Raw genomic sequence first — 19,863 nt, 5'->3', positions numbered from 1 at the left:
TTAGAGACAAGGTCTCCCTCACTGAGTTGCTTAGGGCCTTGCTAAATAGCTGAGGCTGGCTTTGAACTCATGATGCTCCTGTCTCAGTCTCCCGAGCTGCTGGGATTACAGGCGTGTGCCACTGTGCCCTGCTCAGCTTTTTAAAAATCCATCCAGGACATAGTTTTCTACCTATCTCTCCCTCCCCGCAATACACTAATTTGCCAGTTCCTTTGGGGGAAAGTATAATTGATTTCAGGAGGTTGGAAAATCTTGATCAGAGTTTCATATTTATTAATATGCTAAGAACTCCATATTATTTTAAACTTAATAGGTTTTGACCTTCAAATTAAGAAAATCCAACATAAATGGGGCCAAACTTCCACTATATGAGAACTTGAGAGAGACACTTAAAACATATCCAAACCATAACAGAAATGATCTGCAAAAGACATTTAATCTGAATTTTGTGTAGAGGAAAAAGTAGCACATGTGAGGACAAAAAAGTTTTTGAATTTTTTTTCCTTATGTGGATTTAGGATTGCCTAATCTTGTAAGTGGGGCAAATGGTAGGTAAACTGTTTTCTAAGAGGTTTCTGTGGATATTTCTTGAGTTGTATTAATAGCAAAATTATATTACACTGATTGTTCTCTTAAACATTAAACCTGGGCTGGGGTTGTGGCTCAGTGGTAGAGCACTTGCCTAGCATGTGTGAAGCACTGGGTTTGATTCTTAGCACCGCATATAAATAGATAAAATAAATGGTCCATTAACTACTAAAAAATAAATAAAGAAATAAACCTATTTCCTTTCCTTATAACACAGGGAAGAATGTAATAGGGAATTCATATTCACCAATAGATTATGCATTATTATTTATTATCCCCTGAGCCAAAGGTTAGAAACATAAGTAGTCTATGTTTATGTTGATCTTCATACTTCATCTATTATCTTTTGACAAAGAGAATGATTCAGGTTTGTTCTCTTTGCTTATGTTATTTTCTGCTTTCTTATTGTGAAAAGTGTTAATTTTCCAAGAGGTTAAATTAATATATAACAATATGTCAAGTGTCATGAAAAACGTGGGTGAACTAAAATTTTGTTATTTAATGAATGCAAGTATCCTTTCATTTTTTAAATTTCATGTGTTTATTAAAGGATGTGCTATAAATATATTTTAGTATTTTCAAGAAAAGAAAAACATGAATGTTGTATGAGGTTAACTAGATATCAGCTGTTTAGTTAACATTTTATACAAGGTGCTATAACTTTTTTATTTCTGAACATTAAAAATAAGAGTATTTTGGAGCTGGGGCTGGGGCTCAGGAGAGGCACTGGGTTCAATCCTCAGCACCACATAAAAATAAAACGAAGATATTATATCCACCTATAACTAAAAATAAATATTAAAAAATGTATTTCAATTAAAAATACAACATAATTTTATTTCTTCTTAATACTTAGTTATTTCCTTGATGTTCTGTAGTAAACATCTATATCCAGAAGAGAGAACTTTTTTAATTGTAGAAAACTCGTATAACTCAGTACAGCCTATGGAATATATACAGATCATCCTAAACCGTATCACTTAGGAATAACTGCCATTAAACTATTTAACTATATAACTATTTGTTATATTTGCTTCCAGTATTTCTAGTGCACCTAGACATCTATTTATAAATCTTACATTTTAAAATAAACTTCAGTACCTGGAAATTAAAAATTTGTAAAAGTCATATGAATTAGAGAGTGATTAATCACATTCAAAAAGATTAGTAATTATAGTTCCTAGGAATTCACTTTATTTGTTTTTATTTTATTTAAAAAAAATCTTTATTTTATTTATATGTAGTACTGAGGATCGAACCCAGGGCTTCACACATAGTAAGTGAGCGCTCTACCTCTGAGCCACAACTCCAGCCCCACTTTGTTTTCACACAACTTTCTTTAGGTAGTCTTTTGTGAACTTGAAGTGGGTGTATTACACATGTGAACAAGGTTGTTCTTTCTGAAGTCCATATTGCTGTGATATTGTGCTTTGAGCACCTGAGAAATACTCACCAAAAATATTTGGTCAGCCACTTATTAAAATTGCAAATTGACCTTTGCTTTCACTTCCAACAAACTATAACAAAATGGTTGTCATGATTTTAGACCTCAAAAAGACCTGGTCTGCTTGAATAAACAGATTTCTTCCCCAACCCCCATTATTTTTAATTTATTTTTATGTGGTGCTGAGGATCGAACCCAGTGCCTCCCATGTGCTAACCAGTTTTCTAAGGGAACTGAGACACACGTTCCAGAGCTGTACACTAATATTGCTTGGTGAAGAGTCTGAGGTGACCATTTTGTTTTTAGTATCAGAGCAGTAGAAGCTCTTGGCTAAGTGTCACCTGACTCTCAGTTCTCATCAGAAGACTATTTGTGTTAAATTTTCTTGTAATTTGATCTGTGAAAACCTCATTTTCTCTAATTCTTCTCGAATCAACTAGGAGTTCCCCTGCCTATCATTTCTTTGTAATATTTTTTATTCTTTAGCCCACATTATCATCTTTCTCCTGTTCTAATCAATTACACTGAAAAACACCAAGCAAAGTATAAGAGAGAGGAATACTTAAAAAAAAAATAAAAAGGCCTTTGTGTTCATCCTTTTTGAAATGAAATTACCCTTTGGATTATTAACTGACTTGGAAGCATCATATTTCTTAGCATAGTAGTTTGATCTGTTCTTGAAAATCTGCTTATTTAACTAGTAAAATAAATAGTGATAGGTAATTCAGTTGTATGCTCATTATGACCAAGCTGGTATTTTAAAACTTAATGTTCTACATCAAATAATTTTCTCTGTGCATATTTATAAGCGAAGTAGCTCATGTGTTCTAATCTGATTTTCTTCCTGTGTTATTGGATCATACAAGTAAAAATAGCTTTTTGTTCTCTATTTAAAGTCATTTGGAGAGAGAGAAAGAGAGTGTTTGTGTGTTTGGGTTTATTTCTTGTTTGTTGTTTGAGATAGGGTCTTGCTAAGTTGCCAAAGCCAGACTTGAACTTGTGATATCCTTCCTCAGCCTCCCATGTAGCTTGGATTGCAGGCATGGACCGCTGTGCCCAACTTTGAATATGTTTTAAGTAGTTTCTTTAGGTGTCTGAAAATGTTATTTGGAAGGATTTTTTTGTAGAATTTTTTGCATGATTGCAAGCGGTTAGGTGTTTGTAGGTTTGCTCTTTTTTGTTTTCTCCCCCCCCCCTTTTTTTTAAATGTATCTAACTGCTGTCTCTAAATCCTGAAGCAGTTAGTTGCTCCTAAACTAAATTGTTCATCCTGATTACTTTCTTTTTTTAAGAGTCTTGAGAGCTTTATTTTATAGCCTTTTTAATAATCATTTTGGTTGAGACCAGTAGAATTAGACACACTAATATTTGTATCTGGTTCATTTGTTCCTGAAGTTAACTAATTCATGTCTCTGTTCCTTTTCCTGTAAAAAGAGGATAACAGTGGTGCTTACTTTATAGATCTGTGGTGAGAAATAAATGAGATAAAAGGTAACACAAAACAAATACTTAAATATTAGCTTTTATTATTATAGATTGGGGGGGGGGGTTAGTAAACATTTTCCGTAAAAGGCCAGATGGTATGTCTTTTAGGCTTTAAAGGCCAGTTTGTCACAGCTACTCAACTCTGCCTTTACAATGTGCATGCAACCATAGACACTATGTTAATGACAAGCCAGGCCATGTTCCAATAAATCTCTTCATGAAAACAGTTTGCCATATTAGGCTTGTAGTCTATAGTTTGATGACCCCTGTTCAAGACTAATAAAAACTAAAAAATTTTAAAAATGTATGGAAAATATTAAGAGTTCAGTGTAGTTCTTCTGTAAAATGAATTATCAAGAGAATTTAGGTAGATTAAAAACTTCAGTTTACAACCTTAGACATTTAAAATTTCAGTGTCTTAAGACATCTTTTGCTCAATTAACATATTTTATAATGAAAATCTCAACCAGGAACCATTTTTAAAAAAACAGTATTTATTGACCTTCACAATTTTTGTTATTAACCCTTTGTGTCTACAAATATGAAAACATTGGGACCAACTTAAATGGCCTTCTATAGTATATAGGTTGATTAGTTTTTGGTACATTCACAAAATAGAGTACATACAATATAAAAAGAGAGTAAAGAAGCTCCTTATGTATTGATATGGAATGATTTCCAGAATATGTAGTTAAGAGCAAAAAGCAAGTTGCAAAAAGAATACACAAGTATGTTGCTTTTTCTATAAGAAATAAACAGTGTCAACAACAAAACAACCAAGCATTTCTAGATCCCTAAAAACCCATTAGTGGAGAATATCCCAACATGTACTCTTCCCTTACTACCTTAAAGACAGTATATAAAAAATAATCTAGGACTGGGGACGGGGGTAGTAGTATTGTACTTGCCTAGGATGTACGAAGTCTTGAGCTCAATTCTCTGGTATTGCAGAAAAGAAAAAAGGTCTAACCTTTAAGGCAAAACAAAACAAAACAAAAATAAGTTTTGGAGGCCTGGAATTTGGGCAGGGCTCGTATTGATGATTGTTTTGCTCCATATATTACCAGATGGGGCCCTTAAGTTTTTTCCATCTAGTAGATGGGCTACTCTGGGCCATCTGAGATGGATCATTCACGTATCTGATACCTTGCCAGGTAGAAGGCTGAGCTCGTCTGAAACTGTCTTACATGTGGCATCTCCAACATGCTAACCATTTTTTAATTTTTATTTTGCAATACTGGGGATTGAACCTAGTGGTGCTCTACCACTTGAGCTACATTCCCATCCCTTTTTACTTTATTTTGAGACAGGGTCTCACTAAGTTGCCCTGCTGGCCTCAAACTTATGATTCTCATACTTCAGCCTCCTAAGTAGCTGGAATTACAGGCTGTGCCACCATGCCTGGCTGCTAATAGTTTTTTTTTTTTTTAAATGAAATGACTGTGCTGCACATGATGGTGCATGCCTATAGTCCCAGTGACTTGGGAGGATGAGGCAGGAGGATCACAAGTTCTAGGCCAATTCCAACAATTTAGCAAGACACTGTCTTAAAATTAAAAGTGAAAGAGGCTAGGGATGTAGCTTTAGTGGTAGAGTGCCCCTGGATTCAATCCCTAGTAACATAATAAACAACAGACAAAGAAAACACTAATCCCCGCAACTCAGGAGGCTGAGGCCCAAAGGATCACAAATTCAAGACCAGTCTCAGCAACTTAGTGAAACACTTCTAAAAATAAAAAGGGCTGGTGATGTGACTCCGTGGTAAACTACCCCTAGGTTCAATTCTCAGCAAACACCCCCCACCCCCGCACCCCTGCCCTGCACACCAAATAAAAGACTCGACGTTGTCATTTTGAATCTCATTTCTTCTCTTCTTGGGTACATGGGCTATGGCTTGTACTCCCCAGAATTATGTTGAGTGTGTTTTTTGTTTTTTAATTTTTTGCTGCATAAGCAGATTCTCAGCGGTGGGGGGGGGTCTGGAACAAAGTACTTACTGCACAGATGACATCTTACTCTATGGGGCACTTAACTTGCTATGTATAAGCTGCCTTGCTAGTCACAACTAAGTGCTCTATAAGAAACTTAAAATATGCCTTAAAAAAGAAGGAGGGGCTGGGGTTGTGGCTCAGTGGTAGAGCGCTTGCCTAGCATGCGTGAACCCAGGCCCTGGGTTCAATTCTCAGCACCATATATAAATAAGTAAAATAAAGGTCCATCAACAGCTAAAAGATATTAAAAATAAATAAAGAAAGAAAGATGGAAATTTGGGCTGGGGTTATAGCTCAGTGGTAGTGTACTTGCTGGCATGTGTGAGGGCATTGGGTTGGATCCTCAGCACCACATACATACATACATGCATACAAAGGTATTGTGTCCATCTACAAGTAAAACAAAAACTTTTTTTTTTTTTTAAGAAATTCTGCAGTATGTGACAACATGGATGAATCTGCAGGAAGTTATACTAAGTGAAATAAAATAGTTATGTAAGGACAAATATGTACGATTCCACTTATATCAGATATCTTAAATAATCAAAACTCATAGAAAGAAAGTATAGTGATAGTTGCCAAGGGCCATGGGAAGAGAGAATGAGGGCTTGCTATACAGCACGTGTAAAGTTTCATTTATGCAAGATGAATAAGATGTTATGTAGTATTGTGCCTATAGTTACCAATACTACGTTGTCCACTTAAATTTTTGTTAAAAGGGCAGCTCCCATGTTAAATGTTCTTACTACATTTTTTTTTTTTAAAGAAATGACTTAGCAATTAACCATTTTGAGGGGGGAAAGTAACGTCAGAACCTAATGAGTTTTTTTCTGCATCTGTCCCCCTTCCATGGGTTCTTGGTAAGATAGTAAATGGCAGAGTATGGGGACAGATCAGGCACTAGAAAGGGACAGGTTCAGTGGTGACTGCTGTTGAAAAAGGGGCTGGTAGACTTGAATTGAAGCTTTGTATGACAGGCCCTCCCCCTTTTTTGCTTGAATTGTGTTTATCTGAAGCAACTCATGATGTGGCAGCTGAACTTCCTCCAACTCTTCTTTCTATCACTGGGCAAATTAGGGGATCATATAAACATTCCCTCAATTCCCTATCACCATCACACCTTGGAGTTTCTGGGAGGGCCTTTTCATTCTATACTATATAATTCTGCTTTTTCTCTATCAGCCTCTTGATGGTTATAGTTCTAAGTTGATAATTTTGGGTCCTTTGTCTTTGCATCATATTTAGGTATATAAAGCTCTCCAACCTTAACTGTAGATGGGGTAATAGTACCTACCTCAGTGTTGTGAGAATGCTTCAAGTGCTAAGAAAATGTTAGGTGTTATTGTTATTGGATAAATGTCTTTCAAACTTCCTTTTTCAGAAACTGATTCAGCAGGACAGAAGGAACATAGAAACCAGACTCCTGCTCCAGCTGCAACTCAAACTTCCGCTCCCTCTAAGTACCACCGATCTAGGTCTGGAGGAGCCAGGGATGAGCGATACCGATCAGGTAAGAAGGAACTACAGAAATTATCAACTCAGTAGTTTTTACTGATCATAGTGTGAACTGTGTATTCTGAGAGCTTCTAATATTTGTTCTATTTTTTCCCTTTAGGCATTAATAGGTCTATATCAATTCATTCATCAAGCACTTATTTAGTACCTACTATGTGTCAGGTGTAGTAGATACTCAATATTTGGTGATGATAAAGCAACATTTAAGACCATTTCTGCCCTTAAGGAATTAAAGAAGAGCCAGAGCCAGGCATAGTGGTGCATCACTGTAATCCCAGATGTTCAGGTGGCTGAGGCAAGAAAATCACAAGTTTGAGGCCAGCCTGGGCAACTTAGTGAATAAGCTGGGGATATATAGCTCAGTGATATATCCACTGAACCCACTGGTAACCTGGGTTCAATCCCCAGTACTGGGGGAGGTAGGGTGGGGTAGAGAAGAAGGGAAAGTGAAGAGTTAGGTCATGTGGGTTGGTACTATGAGAGGTTAGATGCATATATACATAAAATTTTATACATGGGATATATAGCTCAGAGGCAGAACACTCCTGGGTTCAATTCCCACTACCACAAACAAACAAACAATACAAGAGTTAGCTAAGGAAATAGCACCAGATAGTAGACCCAAAAATAACTCTTCATGGCCAGAACTTAAGAATGTAAGGATTAGAAAGAAGTGGGAGGTGAGGCCAAGAAACATTACAAGAAACCAAATCTTCAATGCCATTTAGGTTTTGTAGCAGATAAGTAACCTAATCAGGTTTTTATTGTTCTTGTTGCTCAAATCCAGTTGCAAACTGCATGCTCTACCACTGCTGTGTGCCAGTGTTAAGTAGATATTTTAAAGAAAGGAAGGAGTAAAAGTACTTATTAAGTACTTATTAACAGTGGAGTAGAGGAACGAAATACTGGAAGTAGCAAAGCGTGTCAGGAGCTCCTGTTTGTTGCCAAGTACCCAAGTCTGAGTTCCTAAGTTCTCAGTGTTGCCTCTTCAGTCTGGGCCCAGGTCCAGAAGCAGCATGTTCTAACCAGTTTAGAAGGGTTTTAGCCTTTACAACTATTATCTCTGGCCTTCTGAGATATTTTGTGTTTTCCCCCTTGGTTTTTCTTTTTTCTTTGTTACAGCACATAATAAGAGGATTAGTAAGGAACTGAAAAGATTATATTGTGTGTCCAAGATGATCATATGATAGAAAAAGGTATTTAGTACTATAGAGTTTTGATTGTTACCTATAAAAATCCATCTGTGGTCTCTGACCTCTTTCTCTTTTGTACCAGTTCTTTCAGATTATGAGAAAGTGAGTTTATGAATCAGATACTAGTCAGCAGGCTGTGGAAACAAGGTTGTGTAAGGGTACTAATGAGAATTTAACAGTCAGGTTTGGGAGTTTTTTCACTAGGACATTTTTTTTGCACATGTAGGGAGGTACTAGCAAGAAATAGGCCAGAAAGTGTGGTGGTGGTGGTGGTGATGGTGGGGCTGTGATGAAGGAATGAAAAAGACGAACTGTTGAAAAAGGCTGAAGATACTGAAAGTTATGAGAGTGTTGTAATACTCTCAGTGAATGAGAACATGAAAGGGGCATGCAAGCATTGAAATATTTGGTGGGGAAAAAAAATCACACTTTTTCAATCCAGGAATTTCAACTAAACAGCAATGAAAGCTCAGCACATTGGAGAAATTGATAGTCTGGGAGAATTCTGGCCTCTCTGAAACCAACAGCGGCTGCACAGTTGAAACAAATAAGTTGCAGAGGTTGATGGTAGCTGAACTTTCACTTCTCTACTATTCTGGTCATGGGAAGGGTTACATTTACGAATCACATGCAAACATAGGTTAAGAACATAGGATATGTTTAGTGAAACTTGCAAGATTTCAGAAAAAAGTGATGGGTAAACAGGAAGTGTTTAATGATAATAATGCCCCAGAGTGCAACTGGAAAATGTTCTTTTAGTTAGTGGATGCTTGTTAACATCTATACCATATCAAAGGATCAAAATAAAATCTGCATACATTGAGCATTTCATGTTTCAGGCAGTATTGTAGGCTTATATATTTATTCAGTGTTTAGGCCATCTGATTTGTTTCTGTTTCCTTTCTTTTCCCCCTGGCACCAGGGATGTAGCTCAGGGCTCCACCCTTGCTAGGGCAAGTGCTCAACCAGTGACCTATATTCCCATCCCTTTTTATTGTATTTTGAGATAGGGTCTCATCTGATTTTGTTCTTTGTGCTTAGCCAAAAGAGACCTTATATTTCAATATGTTACCTATTCAGTATCTCTTTTTTCTGCACAGCAAGGCACCCATGTATGGCATAGTCTCAAGCATAGAAAACACAATTAATGCTTAAGATGGAAATTGATCTTGGTTTAAACCATTCTGAATATTTTGATGTTAATCTCTTGAAAAATTAGCTATTCCAATGAAAACAACAAAAGGAAAACAAAAAAGGACTTTGAGGATATATTTGTATCGTTCAGCTGAAACGTTTGTATTGAAAAATAATACCCAGCTTTCACTTGCTTCTAGCAGAGAAGTCTAAAGTCATCTTTGTCTGGGGACTGAACTTCGGAAGTGATTTCTTTATCAAATATGGATTGTATGCTGGTGAATGAATCTAAGAGGCTGCCAGTTCTTATCTGTCCGAGTCTTTGCTAATAGAATGTGAATATCTCCTTTTGACACTAACATTTGGGCATAGGTTTATCATGTCAGAAAATAGTTGTGGTTTGATTTGTTTTATGATCTGATGCTGTAAATCCTTATGGTGTGGAAGAACATGCTCTGTAATTATTATCAGAATATCACAGGCCTAAAGCTTTATCAGTGAATAATTTCCTAGCTTTTTAAAGTTTGCTATCATATGTTTCATATCATATGTAAAAATACTTTGGGAAATGTACTGTTTTTAATTAGATCAGATCAAATGTGAGCATTTGATTTGCTATTTTCTGTTATTGAAAAAGTGCTTTTTCGGAGGACTTGGTGATGTGTACTTGTAATCCCAGTGGTTCCGGAGGCTTAAGTAGGAGGATCTCAAGTTTCAAAGCCAGCCTCAGCAACTGAGCAAGGACTTGAGTAACTCAGTGTGACCTTGTCTCAAAATAAAAAATAAAAAGGGCTGGGGATATTGCCCAGTCGTTAAGTGCCTTTGGGTTCAATCCCTGGTACCTTCCCTCCCACACACAAGAGAAATAGCTCAAAAGTGTGGCAATATTTTTAAAACTTTAGATATTTATACTCTTTAACCTGGAAATTTTACATTTAGGAATTTGTTTTATACAGATACCAACATATGTACACAAGGATGTTTGTTGTAGTATTGTTTAAAATAATATAGTGGTTAAACAAATTATACATATGTGTACACAGTGGGATTTCTAGGAAAGCTGATTTTTCTTCTTGGTTTTTTGTTTTGTTTTTTTTGTTGGTAATGGAGATCAGATCCAGGGTCTCATGCATGGTAGGCTAGCACTATACCACTGAGCTGCATCCCTAGCTATAGGATATTTGTTTTAAAAGAAAAACTGAGGTAAACCTGTTTGTACAGATATGAAAAGATACTCAGAATACAATTTTTTAAGTAAAAAAGGCAAGACAATATGCAGTATGTGGTCTGATTTTTGTAAAAACTAATAATGTTATTGTATACATTTGTATTCAAATACAACAAAACCTGGAAAAATATATACCAAACTATTGAGATGAGATATTTTTGGGAGGTGCTGGATCTAGGAACATTTTTCACTTTGGCATATGTTGGTAGATCTTTTTGCATCATATACAATTTTATTGTGGTAAATACATAAAATTTATATATGTTAATCATAAACAAAAATAATAAGCATAGGCTTTTAATGTGATAGTCGTGGATTAATGATTTAAAGTTTTAAATATGATGATGATGATGATGATGATGATGGTGGTGGTGGTGGTGGTAGTGGTGGTGGTAGTGGTGGTGGTGGTGGTGTAGTACTGGGGATTGAACTCAGGGGCACTCTACTACTGAGCTACATTCTCATCCAATTTTTATTTTTTTAATTTTCAGACAGGGTCTTGCTAAGTTGCCTAAGCTGGACTTGAACCTCTGATCTTCCTGCCTCAGCCTCGAAGTTGCTGGGATTAGAGGTGTGCACCACTGCTGCCAGCTTAAATCAATTTTTGTATTAAATAATTTTTACTTCAGGTTTAGATTCCTTTGACTTAATGTTGGGAACTAAATGCAAGGATAACTTTATCAACCTAGTTGTGGACTTTTATCTTTGTCCAAATCTGATCCCTAATCTAGTGTGACATTTGCTAAAGTGGCTGGTACTAGTGCTACAGGATCCTTTTCTTCCTATATTAATATACTCCTTATATGACAGAAGGTAAATGAATTTGGTGCATTTTTTGTAGACCTCCCATGATTTGAACACAGTTTTAGATGCTGGAAAAACACAGATTAAAAATCTAAGAGTCCTTTTTTCAGTGCATATTCTACACAATACAGGGTTTAGAAGCAGCATCAAAGAGGGAGGTAGAGGAAGGCACACAATGTTAAACATCTGTAAGTGGTATTATCTGAGCCATTCTGAAGGATGAATAGCTGTTTGCTATGTAGATATTTTAAGCAAAAGAAACATAATGTGTGAAGGCATACAATGTAAAATATATATTGTACTTTATAAATAAAATTTCACTCCTCTTCCTGACTCAGCATAGAGTTAAATTTATTTATGGAGCTAGAAAACTGACTTTTGGAATTCATTTGGAAAAAATGTAAGAATAGCTAGGAAAACACTTGAGAAAAGCTCTGGGAGACTCATAACTGCAAGGTATTGAAATATACTACAAAGGCTCTGTAATTCAAACAGTGTGGTATGCCATACAAATTGGCAGGCAGAACATTCGATAGAGCAAGAAGTTCAGAAATTGACCAAATTGACCAAAATACACCTGAGAACTCAGTATATGACATAGATAGAATTGTAAATCACTAGGGCAAAAATACTCTTTTTAACAAATGATGCTAAGACATCTAGAAAAAGATAAGTAGATCCATATCTTACACTGTATACATGCATGAATGTCAAATGGATCAGAGATCTACTTGTAAGAAAGAAAACATCAAGTGAATTTTTCTATAATGCAGTTTTATAAAAAGGATTTTAGCTGAGACTCAAAATTCAGTTGTAAAAAGTACAATATAAATTTATCCTCTTGACTGTGTATGTATGTAAATATAAGAGAGAAAGAAAAAGAAGTAAGTAAGTAGATAGGTAAGAGATCTTGCTCTGTTGCCCAGGTTGGTCTTGAAGTTGTGGACTCAGCCCCCACCAGACCTAAGCGGAGAATACTAGTCTGCGTCACTACACCCAGTTCCTCTTAACAACCCTCCCTCTTTGGAGCTGTGGATCAAGTCCACTGCCTTGCACATACTAGGCAATTACTCTTCCACTGAGCTACATCCCCAGCCTCTTGACACTTTTTAAGTGTACAGTATAGGATTGTTAACTGTAAACACAATGCTATACAACAGACCTTTAGAAGTTTTTCATCTTGCATGATTCAAACTTTACTACTGTTAAATAGCAACTCTCCTTTTTTCCCCCACACCTCAGACTTCAACAACCATCTTTCTACTTTATGTTCCTGTGAGTTTTATTAGTTTAGATATGTCACAGAAGAGACTCATGCACTATTTGTCTTTTTATGGCTTAGTTCACTTAGCATAACATTCTCAAGGTTCAGCCATATTGTAGCATATGAGAGAATTTCCTTTGTAAAAATGAATAATATTCATTTGTACTTATGTCACATTTTCTTTAACAGTTCAACTGTGATGGATATTTAGGTTTCTTCTACATCTTGGTTATTATGAATAATTCTTCAGTAAACATGGGGATGCAACTACCTTATCAAAATCCCATTTTCAGTTCTTTGGACATATACCTGGAAATGGGAGTGCTGGGTCTTGTGGTAGATCTATTTTTAATTTCTTGAGGAATTCCAGTACTGTTTTCCATAAAGGATGCACTGTTTTACAGCCCCGTCAGCAGTATATACAAAGTCCAGTTTCACTACATCCTCATTAACATTTGTCATTTCTCTTGTCTATTATTATTTTTTAAATAATGGGCAGCCCAATAGGTGTGAGGTGATATAGTTCCTGTGGATTTGATTTGTATTTCCCTGATAGTGATGCTGAGTATCTTTTCATGATTATTGGCCATTTGTATATCATCTTTGGAAAAAATGGCTCTTCAAGTCTATTATACATCTTTCTGATGCTGTGACAAAATATCTAAGAAAAATCAACTTATAAGGAGCAAAGATTTATTTTGCTTTCAGAGGCTTTAGTGAGTGATTGCTTGGCTCTTGCCTTTGAGCCTGCGGTGAGGTAATACATCATGGCAGGGAGCATATGGCAGAGGAAGCTGGTCACCTTGTGGCAAGGAAGCAGACAGGGAGGGGAAGGAGCTGGGGTCAAACAGCCCCTTCAAGGGCACTCCCCCAATAGGCTAACTCTTTAATTAGGACCCATCTCCTAAATGTTCCCCTACCACCCAACAGCACCATTACCTTGGGAATAGGCCTTTAACACACGAACTTTTGGGGAACATATAGGATATAAAACACAACAAAGTCCTTTGCCCATTTAAAAAATTGGATTATTGAGGTTTCATTTTTGTGAAGTTATAGAAATTCTTTATGTATCCTAAGTATTAACTTTTTATCTGATACATGATTTGAGAGTATTTTCTTTCATCATGTGGGTTGCCTTTTTACTTTCTTGACTATTTCCTTTGCCTTGCAGAAATTTTTAGTTTGACAAAGTTTGTCTATTTTTTGCTTTTGGTTCCTGGACCTTTGGTTCCAAATCCAAGAAATCATTGCCCATTCCAACATAATCTTTCCATCTATGTTTTTATCTAATTTAGTTTCAGGTCTTACTTGTAGATCTTTAATCCATCCTGAGCTACTTTTTGTATATGGTGTAAGATAAGGGTTCATTTTCATTCATTTGAGTGTGAATATGTAGTTTTTATGTCACCATTTAGTAAAGAGACTGTCTTCTCCCCATTATGTAGTCTTTACATCCTTGTTGAAGATTATTTGACCGTATATTCCATGGTTTATTTTTGGACTCTGTTCCATTGGTCTGTATATGTCAGTCTTTATGCCAGTATTATTACTGTTTTGATTACTGTAGCTTTACGTCTGTGGTCATACCTCCCTGAATGTGCCTTATCTCATATGATTATTGTAGTTTTGAAATTAGGATGTGTAAGGCCCCCCTAGTTTTGTTCCTCTTTCTCGAGATTATTTTTGCTATATGAGGTCCACTGAGATTTCATAAAAATTTTAGGATTTTTGTTAATTCTGCAAAAAATTCAAATAGGATTTTGAAAAGGAGTGCATTAAATCTGTAGTTTGGTTTGGGTGTGGACATTTTAACCCATTAAGTTCCAAAGGGTTATGTATATTTTGAAAATAAGTTGTTGGTTTCACATGGCATGGACTGTTTTGACATTGTCGTCATTCTGGCCTTTTGAAAGTAATATGGCTTCTCATATCAAATCTGGTAACATTTTGGACAGTAATAGGTCTGGGAGTGTATACTTTCTTTGTTCTCCTGATGATTTCTGTGGCATTGTTTTATGTGTGTCAAACAGATGTCTCTTGACAAAAAAAAAAAAATGAATTTTTTTGTCTTTGTCACAAATTTGTGAATAATCCATGCATTTATTTTTTTTAAAGTTTTTATTTGTTCTCTTTACATATATATGACAGTAGAGTGTATTTGACATATTATACATACATGGAGTATAACTTCCTGTTCTTGTGGTTGTACATGATGTAGAGTTATGTTGGTAGTGCATTTATACCCACACACAGGAAAGTTATGTCTGATTCATTCAGAGTTTTTCTAATCCATGCATTTGTGAGACACATTTCAATTATTCAAGTGAACAAAGGTCAATTTTTTTTTTACCTCTGCTAAACCAGCCAATTATGTTTTTCCCATATTGTCATTGAAATTGTTATAGGTATCCACTACCTTTGTTTGAGGCACATTGGCTCTACTCTTTCTTTTTTTCCATCATTGAATAACCCTCTTTCTTATTTTTTTAATCAGTCTTTTCAGTTTCAGAGGATACTTGTTTAGTCTGTTTTCCTTCATGGTGCCTGGTTGTTTGAGTTTCTGTTTCAAAATAAAATAAATGAAAAGGGCTGGGAATGTAACTCAGTGGTAGAGCACCCCTGGATTCAATCTGCAGTATGAGGGATTGGGGGAGGGGGCAGAAATCCACCAGAATGTGATTGTAGATTCCTAACTTCAAGCAGTTGTAAAACTAACTTGCTCTCGGGACCTTTGCTCTATCACTGAGCCACACCCCCAACCCTGAGATACCAATTTTGAAATAAATGACAGTGTGTTTAGTCAACAGGTAAAATAAAATATTGAGAATATTGTGAACCAGGTTTCTTACTATTACAAATGGAAAGGGGGAAATTAGAATGGATTTTGTGTTGTTGAATTGGAATTAGAATAATAGTTTGAACTCACTATTTTCAGTATTGATATGGATAAAATAGATTTTTGTATAAATACATGTTTATATTTATATTCCCTTATATTCGGAAAAGGCTTAGAATAAAAATGACCCAAGAATACTGAGTACCCCTATTTTCAAGCTCTCGGTTTCTAAATACCATTTATTCTTCACTAAAAGAAGCTAGTACTCTTAGGAAAAATGTATTCAATTCCAGGGCTGGAAAGTACTAAATGAACCTGGAATAAATGAATGAAAAAAAATTGTCTATCAATTGATCAATTGATTGTTTGAGCAATCACAGTACTAGAAATCAAACCCAGGGCTTTATGCATATTAAGCAAGTGCTCTACCACTGAGCTACATCTCCAATCCTTTAATTTAAATTTCCTGTTTTGAGTTTTATGTTTTCTCATTAAGTTGCCCAGGCTGGCCTTGGATTTTTGATCAGCCACCAGATAGCTGGGATTATAGTTGTGTACCATTGTGCCCCATTGACTTGATTGTTTTTTCTTGCAGTACTGGAAATTGAACCCAGGCCTTTGCACAAGATAGGCGAGTGCTCTGCTGCTGAGTTATATACCTATCCCTTTTTAAAAATTTTTATTTTGAGACTGGCTCACTAAATTACTGGATGTAACTAGCAGTTACCATCTTAACCAAGTACTTAAACTATCATCAGTAATGGAGCAGATGCTACCTGACATCATGTTTTGAAAAAGAAACATTTCTTCTATGATATCCCTGCCAAAATGCATAACCTGAATCTAATTATGAGGAAATATCAAAGAAATTCAAATTAAGGTATATTTGACAGTCAGTTTGTCCCAAAATTTCAAGGTTATAAAAGACAGAAAACTGAGACTATTCTAGATTATAGGAGAAAAAAAGACATAGGACAAATAAATATAATGTGTGATCCTGTATTAGATCCTCAATCAGGAGAAAAGGAACAGTAGGACATTATTGGGACAGTTGGCTAAATTGGAATATGGATTGTGAGTTAGATAATAGTGTGTATCAATGATGGATTTCTAGATTTGAATAAATGCACTGTGATTGTATTAGAAAATTGTTTGTTCTAAGGAAATACATATTGAAGTATTTCTAGAATAAGAAGTGCTTATATTTGATCTCATCAATTCATGTTGTTAGTCCTAAAGAAATTATTAGACTGTGTATTGAGGCAAAAATACTGAATCATTCTTGCTATGAATAGTAGCAAAAAAATAGAAATAACATAATATTTAATATTAAGGGAAAGCTTGAACAATGGCACATATCTACAGTGAAATATTGTGGAGCCCTTTAAAATTATGTTGTACCTCTATATAGTATGACGTTTCTAGTTTTAGTAGATTTTCTTTGTTGCAAGAAACAGATGCTAACTCAGGCTACTTAAAATAGCTGGGGGTAGGCCACAGAAGCAAATAGAACACATGAGAAATCCTTAGAAAGGGTGAGAGAACTTTGGAGAATCTCACCTTGAAATTCAAGGCCTTTCTTCTTTTTAGTGCACTGTCATCAGTGTGACTCAGCCCTAGGATTTCAGTTCCTGATTCAGTTTAAATTCCCTAAAGAAGGATCTGGTTGGATCATCTTTTCTGAGGGCACAATTACGTTTCAGAGAGAGGCTTCAAAGGAAGGATGGATAGCATGTAGACTGAGGCCATTCCTAAACAAGAAATTGTTGTGAACTGGGAAAGCCACTTTGGTTGTTATCTTACTTCAGTTGGTTATTCAACCTCTCAGCATTTTATAAGAAATTTTTTTTTTTAAAGCAGAACCCAAAATATTGTATACAGTGTGATCCTGTTTTATAGGAATGCACGGTGAATTTACAGTGGGAATGGAAAATCAAGAGTTTTGTTTGGATATGTTTGAGATTCCTGTTAGGAGGAAGAGCAAGTAGAGTTGAATTCTTTTGTAGCCAAAGTGGCAAACAAGTAACATCTGTCCTTATATTTTTCTAGATCAAAATCATCCCTTGTGTTCCTGTGGCATAGAACTGAGGGGTCTCAACCAAGTTTTCTTTCAGACAGTTAAGCAAACCCTAAGCTTCTTATTTTTGAAAAATAATGAGTCTCCTCTAGGCACCTGCACAGCACTCATTTCACTTAGAGGTGGGATTTGCTCCTGGCATAGATGCATGTTAGACTGTACCCCTCCCCCCATCTCAGTCAACTTCTTGTCTGGTATGTCAGTCACATAATCATTCTGGATTCATTTTTCTCCTTTGTTAAATTGTCCTCGACTTCTTTTGTTCCTATTTTTGGTTTTTCTTTTTAATTGGTGTAAATTAAAAGATTAATAAAAATCACCTACACATCCCCTTTACGTTTTTTAATAATTAAGGCAGCAATAAATAGTTCAGTTTACATCAGTAAACATGTTACAAGCCAGAATAAATGCAAATAAATGCAACTGTTTGACTTTTCAGATATCCACACAGAAGCAGTTCAAGCTGCACTGGCAAAACATAAGGAACAAAAAATGGCTTTGCCCATGCCCACCAAAAGGCGGTCCACATTTGTCCAGTCTCCTGCAGATGCTTGTACGCCTCCTGGTAAGTTTATCAAAACCCTTTCTCTCTAACAGTTACTATCTTGATGTTCTTGAGTTAAGTTCTGCCTTTTCTTTCTGGAAATAGAAGGTGGAACTCACTCTGCATCATCAAAATTATATAAGAGCATACTCTGAAGGCGGCAGGTTTTGATTATCACCTTATAAATAACACATGAAAAGAAGCCTTAAGAGTAAAGCTTTTTAAAAAACAAAAACTTTTATTCTGAGTTTCCAGCATTTCCTTTTTAACCCCCAAATTCATGTAGTCATGAATAAACACAGGTCAGGGCCCTGCTGTGATTAAATAGTGTTTTTATGGACACCCAAAATATGTCTGATAATCATATATTTACTCCATCTCTGCAACAGTAATAGTAGTAGGTGTACTTGAAACAGGATTTTGTGTGTCATTAAAGACTATAGGAGCGTACTCGTGCAGATATGTAAAAATGTGGAAATGTGTTAGTGTATTGATATATCTATATACATTTTAGTTTGTTCAGAATCTACTTTTTCTATTGGGGTCCTGAGATCAGTAGGAATTAGATATCTTTATTCCATTCCCTCAGCAGACTTAGAGTCTTTACGCCCCCTCAGGTAAATTTAAGAGTTACAGCTTCCTATTTGAGAAACGACTGCAACAACCTTAAGTTATCTAGTCTTTGCAGAATCTTTGCCACAGTTTTTCTTTTTTTCCTCTCCTTTTTTTTTTTGAGGGCAGGGTACTGATGATTGAACCCAGGGGTGCTTAACCACTGAGCCACACCCCCAGCCCTTTTTATTTTTATTTTGAAATAGTCTCACTGAATTGCTTAGGGTCTTGCTAAATTGCTGAGGGTGACCTTGAACTTGGAATTTTCCTGCTTCAACCTCCCAAGCCGCTGGAAAGCATGCACCATTATGTCAAGTTTTGCCAAAGTTTTTAAAAACCTTTAAAATATATATATATTTTTAGATCAATCCCAGACAAGATCTTCACATAGGTGTCTGAGACTAAACATAGTAAATCTATTTCCGAGCCTCAATGCGGTGTCTGTCTCTGTAGTGTCATATTCTGCTAATGAAATCTTTGGAGAAAATTTTCCCCCATACTGTTTTGGCCTAGCATGTCTATGGGGAGATTCCTAGGAAAGTTGCATTATTGTGTTTGATTTTTATTCACAGTTGTCACGTTGTCGAACTATTCATACTGAGCCTATTCTCTCATCCAGACTCATTAATAGTTTTCTCCCAGATTTTGGCTAACTTTCAGAGCATTTGGGTGTGCTGTGAGCTCATGAACTGTGTGTGCTTTTTTCCTTCACATCTGTGGTGTCAATATGTCTGAAAGAGAAATAGCTCTGTGGCTTCAAGTGTTGCTCAAAATGTAACACAAGATACCTCTAGCAGACCGTCACAATAAGGCATTTTGTCTGTAATGATGCATACTTCAGACCCACTCATTCAAAATCTTGGATGGGTTCCCTTCCACATTAGTATAGCACAAATTGGGTCCTCATGGACAAAGGGGGCTCTCAGTTTAGTAGCCATTTCTTGTTGGCAGATTCTACTGCAGAGTGGTAGAGGGTTCAGTTACAGTAAATGGCAAAGGGTAGGGAGCAACAGGACATGTAGTTCTTCGAAATAATCCTCTCCAAAGCTGTATTAAAGCAATCCAGTTTCAGAGTAAATAGGCTGTTCTCATTGCTATGGGTTAAATGTGAGAGTGCAGCAAAGGATCTTGAGAATGCTCAGAAA

General features: G+C 36.0%; 1 protein-coding gene across 6 annotated transcripts in view; it reads left to right on the top strand.

The window, feature by feature from the left end:
- Dip2b (disco interacting protein 2 homolog B) overlaps positions 1 to 19,863 on the top strand; it is a 236,066-nt gene that overhangs the window by 128,086 nt on the left and 88,117 nt on the right. For 5 of the 6 annotated variants that reach the window (XM_071609857.1, XM_071609855.1, XM_071609856.1 and 2 more), the window contains exons 3-4: positions 6,890 to 7,018; positions 18,002 to 18,127. In XM_071609857.1, coding sequence (XP_071465958.1) covers positions 6,890 to 7,018; positions 18,002 to 18,127 — 255 coding nt within the window. Of the gene's footprint in view, positions 1 to 6,889; positions 7,019 to 11,065; positions 11,150 to 18,001; positions 18,128 to 19,863 lie in introns of those variants that run through there. The other variant, XM_071609858.1, reaches the window with a different exon arrangement.

This window comes from Marmota flaviventris, chromosome 3 (genome assembly GCF_047511675.1).
Source record: "Marmota flaviventris isolate mMarFla1 chromosome 3, mMarFla1.hap1, whole genome shotgun sequence".
Taxonomy (NCBI): domain Eukaryota; kingdom Metazoa; phylum Chordata; class Mammalia; order Rodentia; family Sciuridae; genus Marmota; species Marmota flaviventris.
This window is presented reverse-complemented; position numbering and strand designations above follow the sequence as displayed.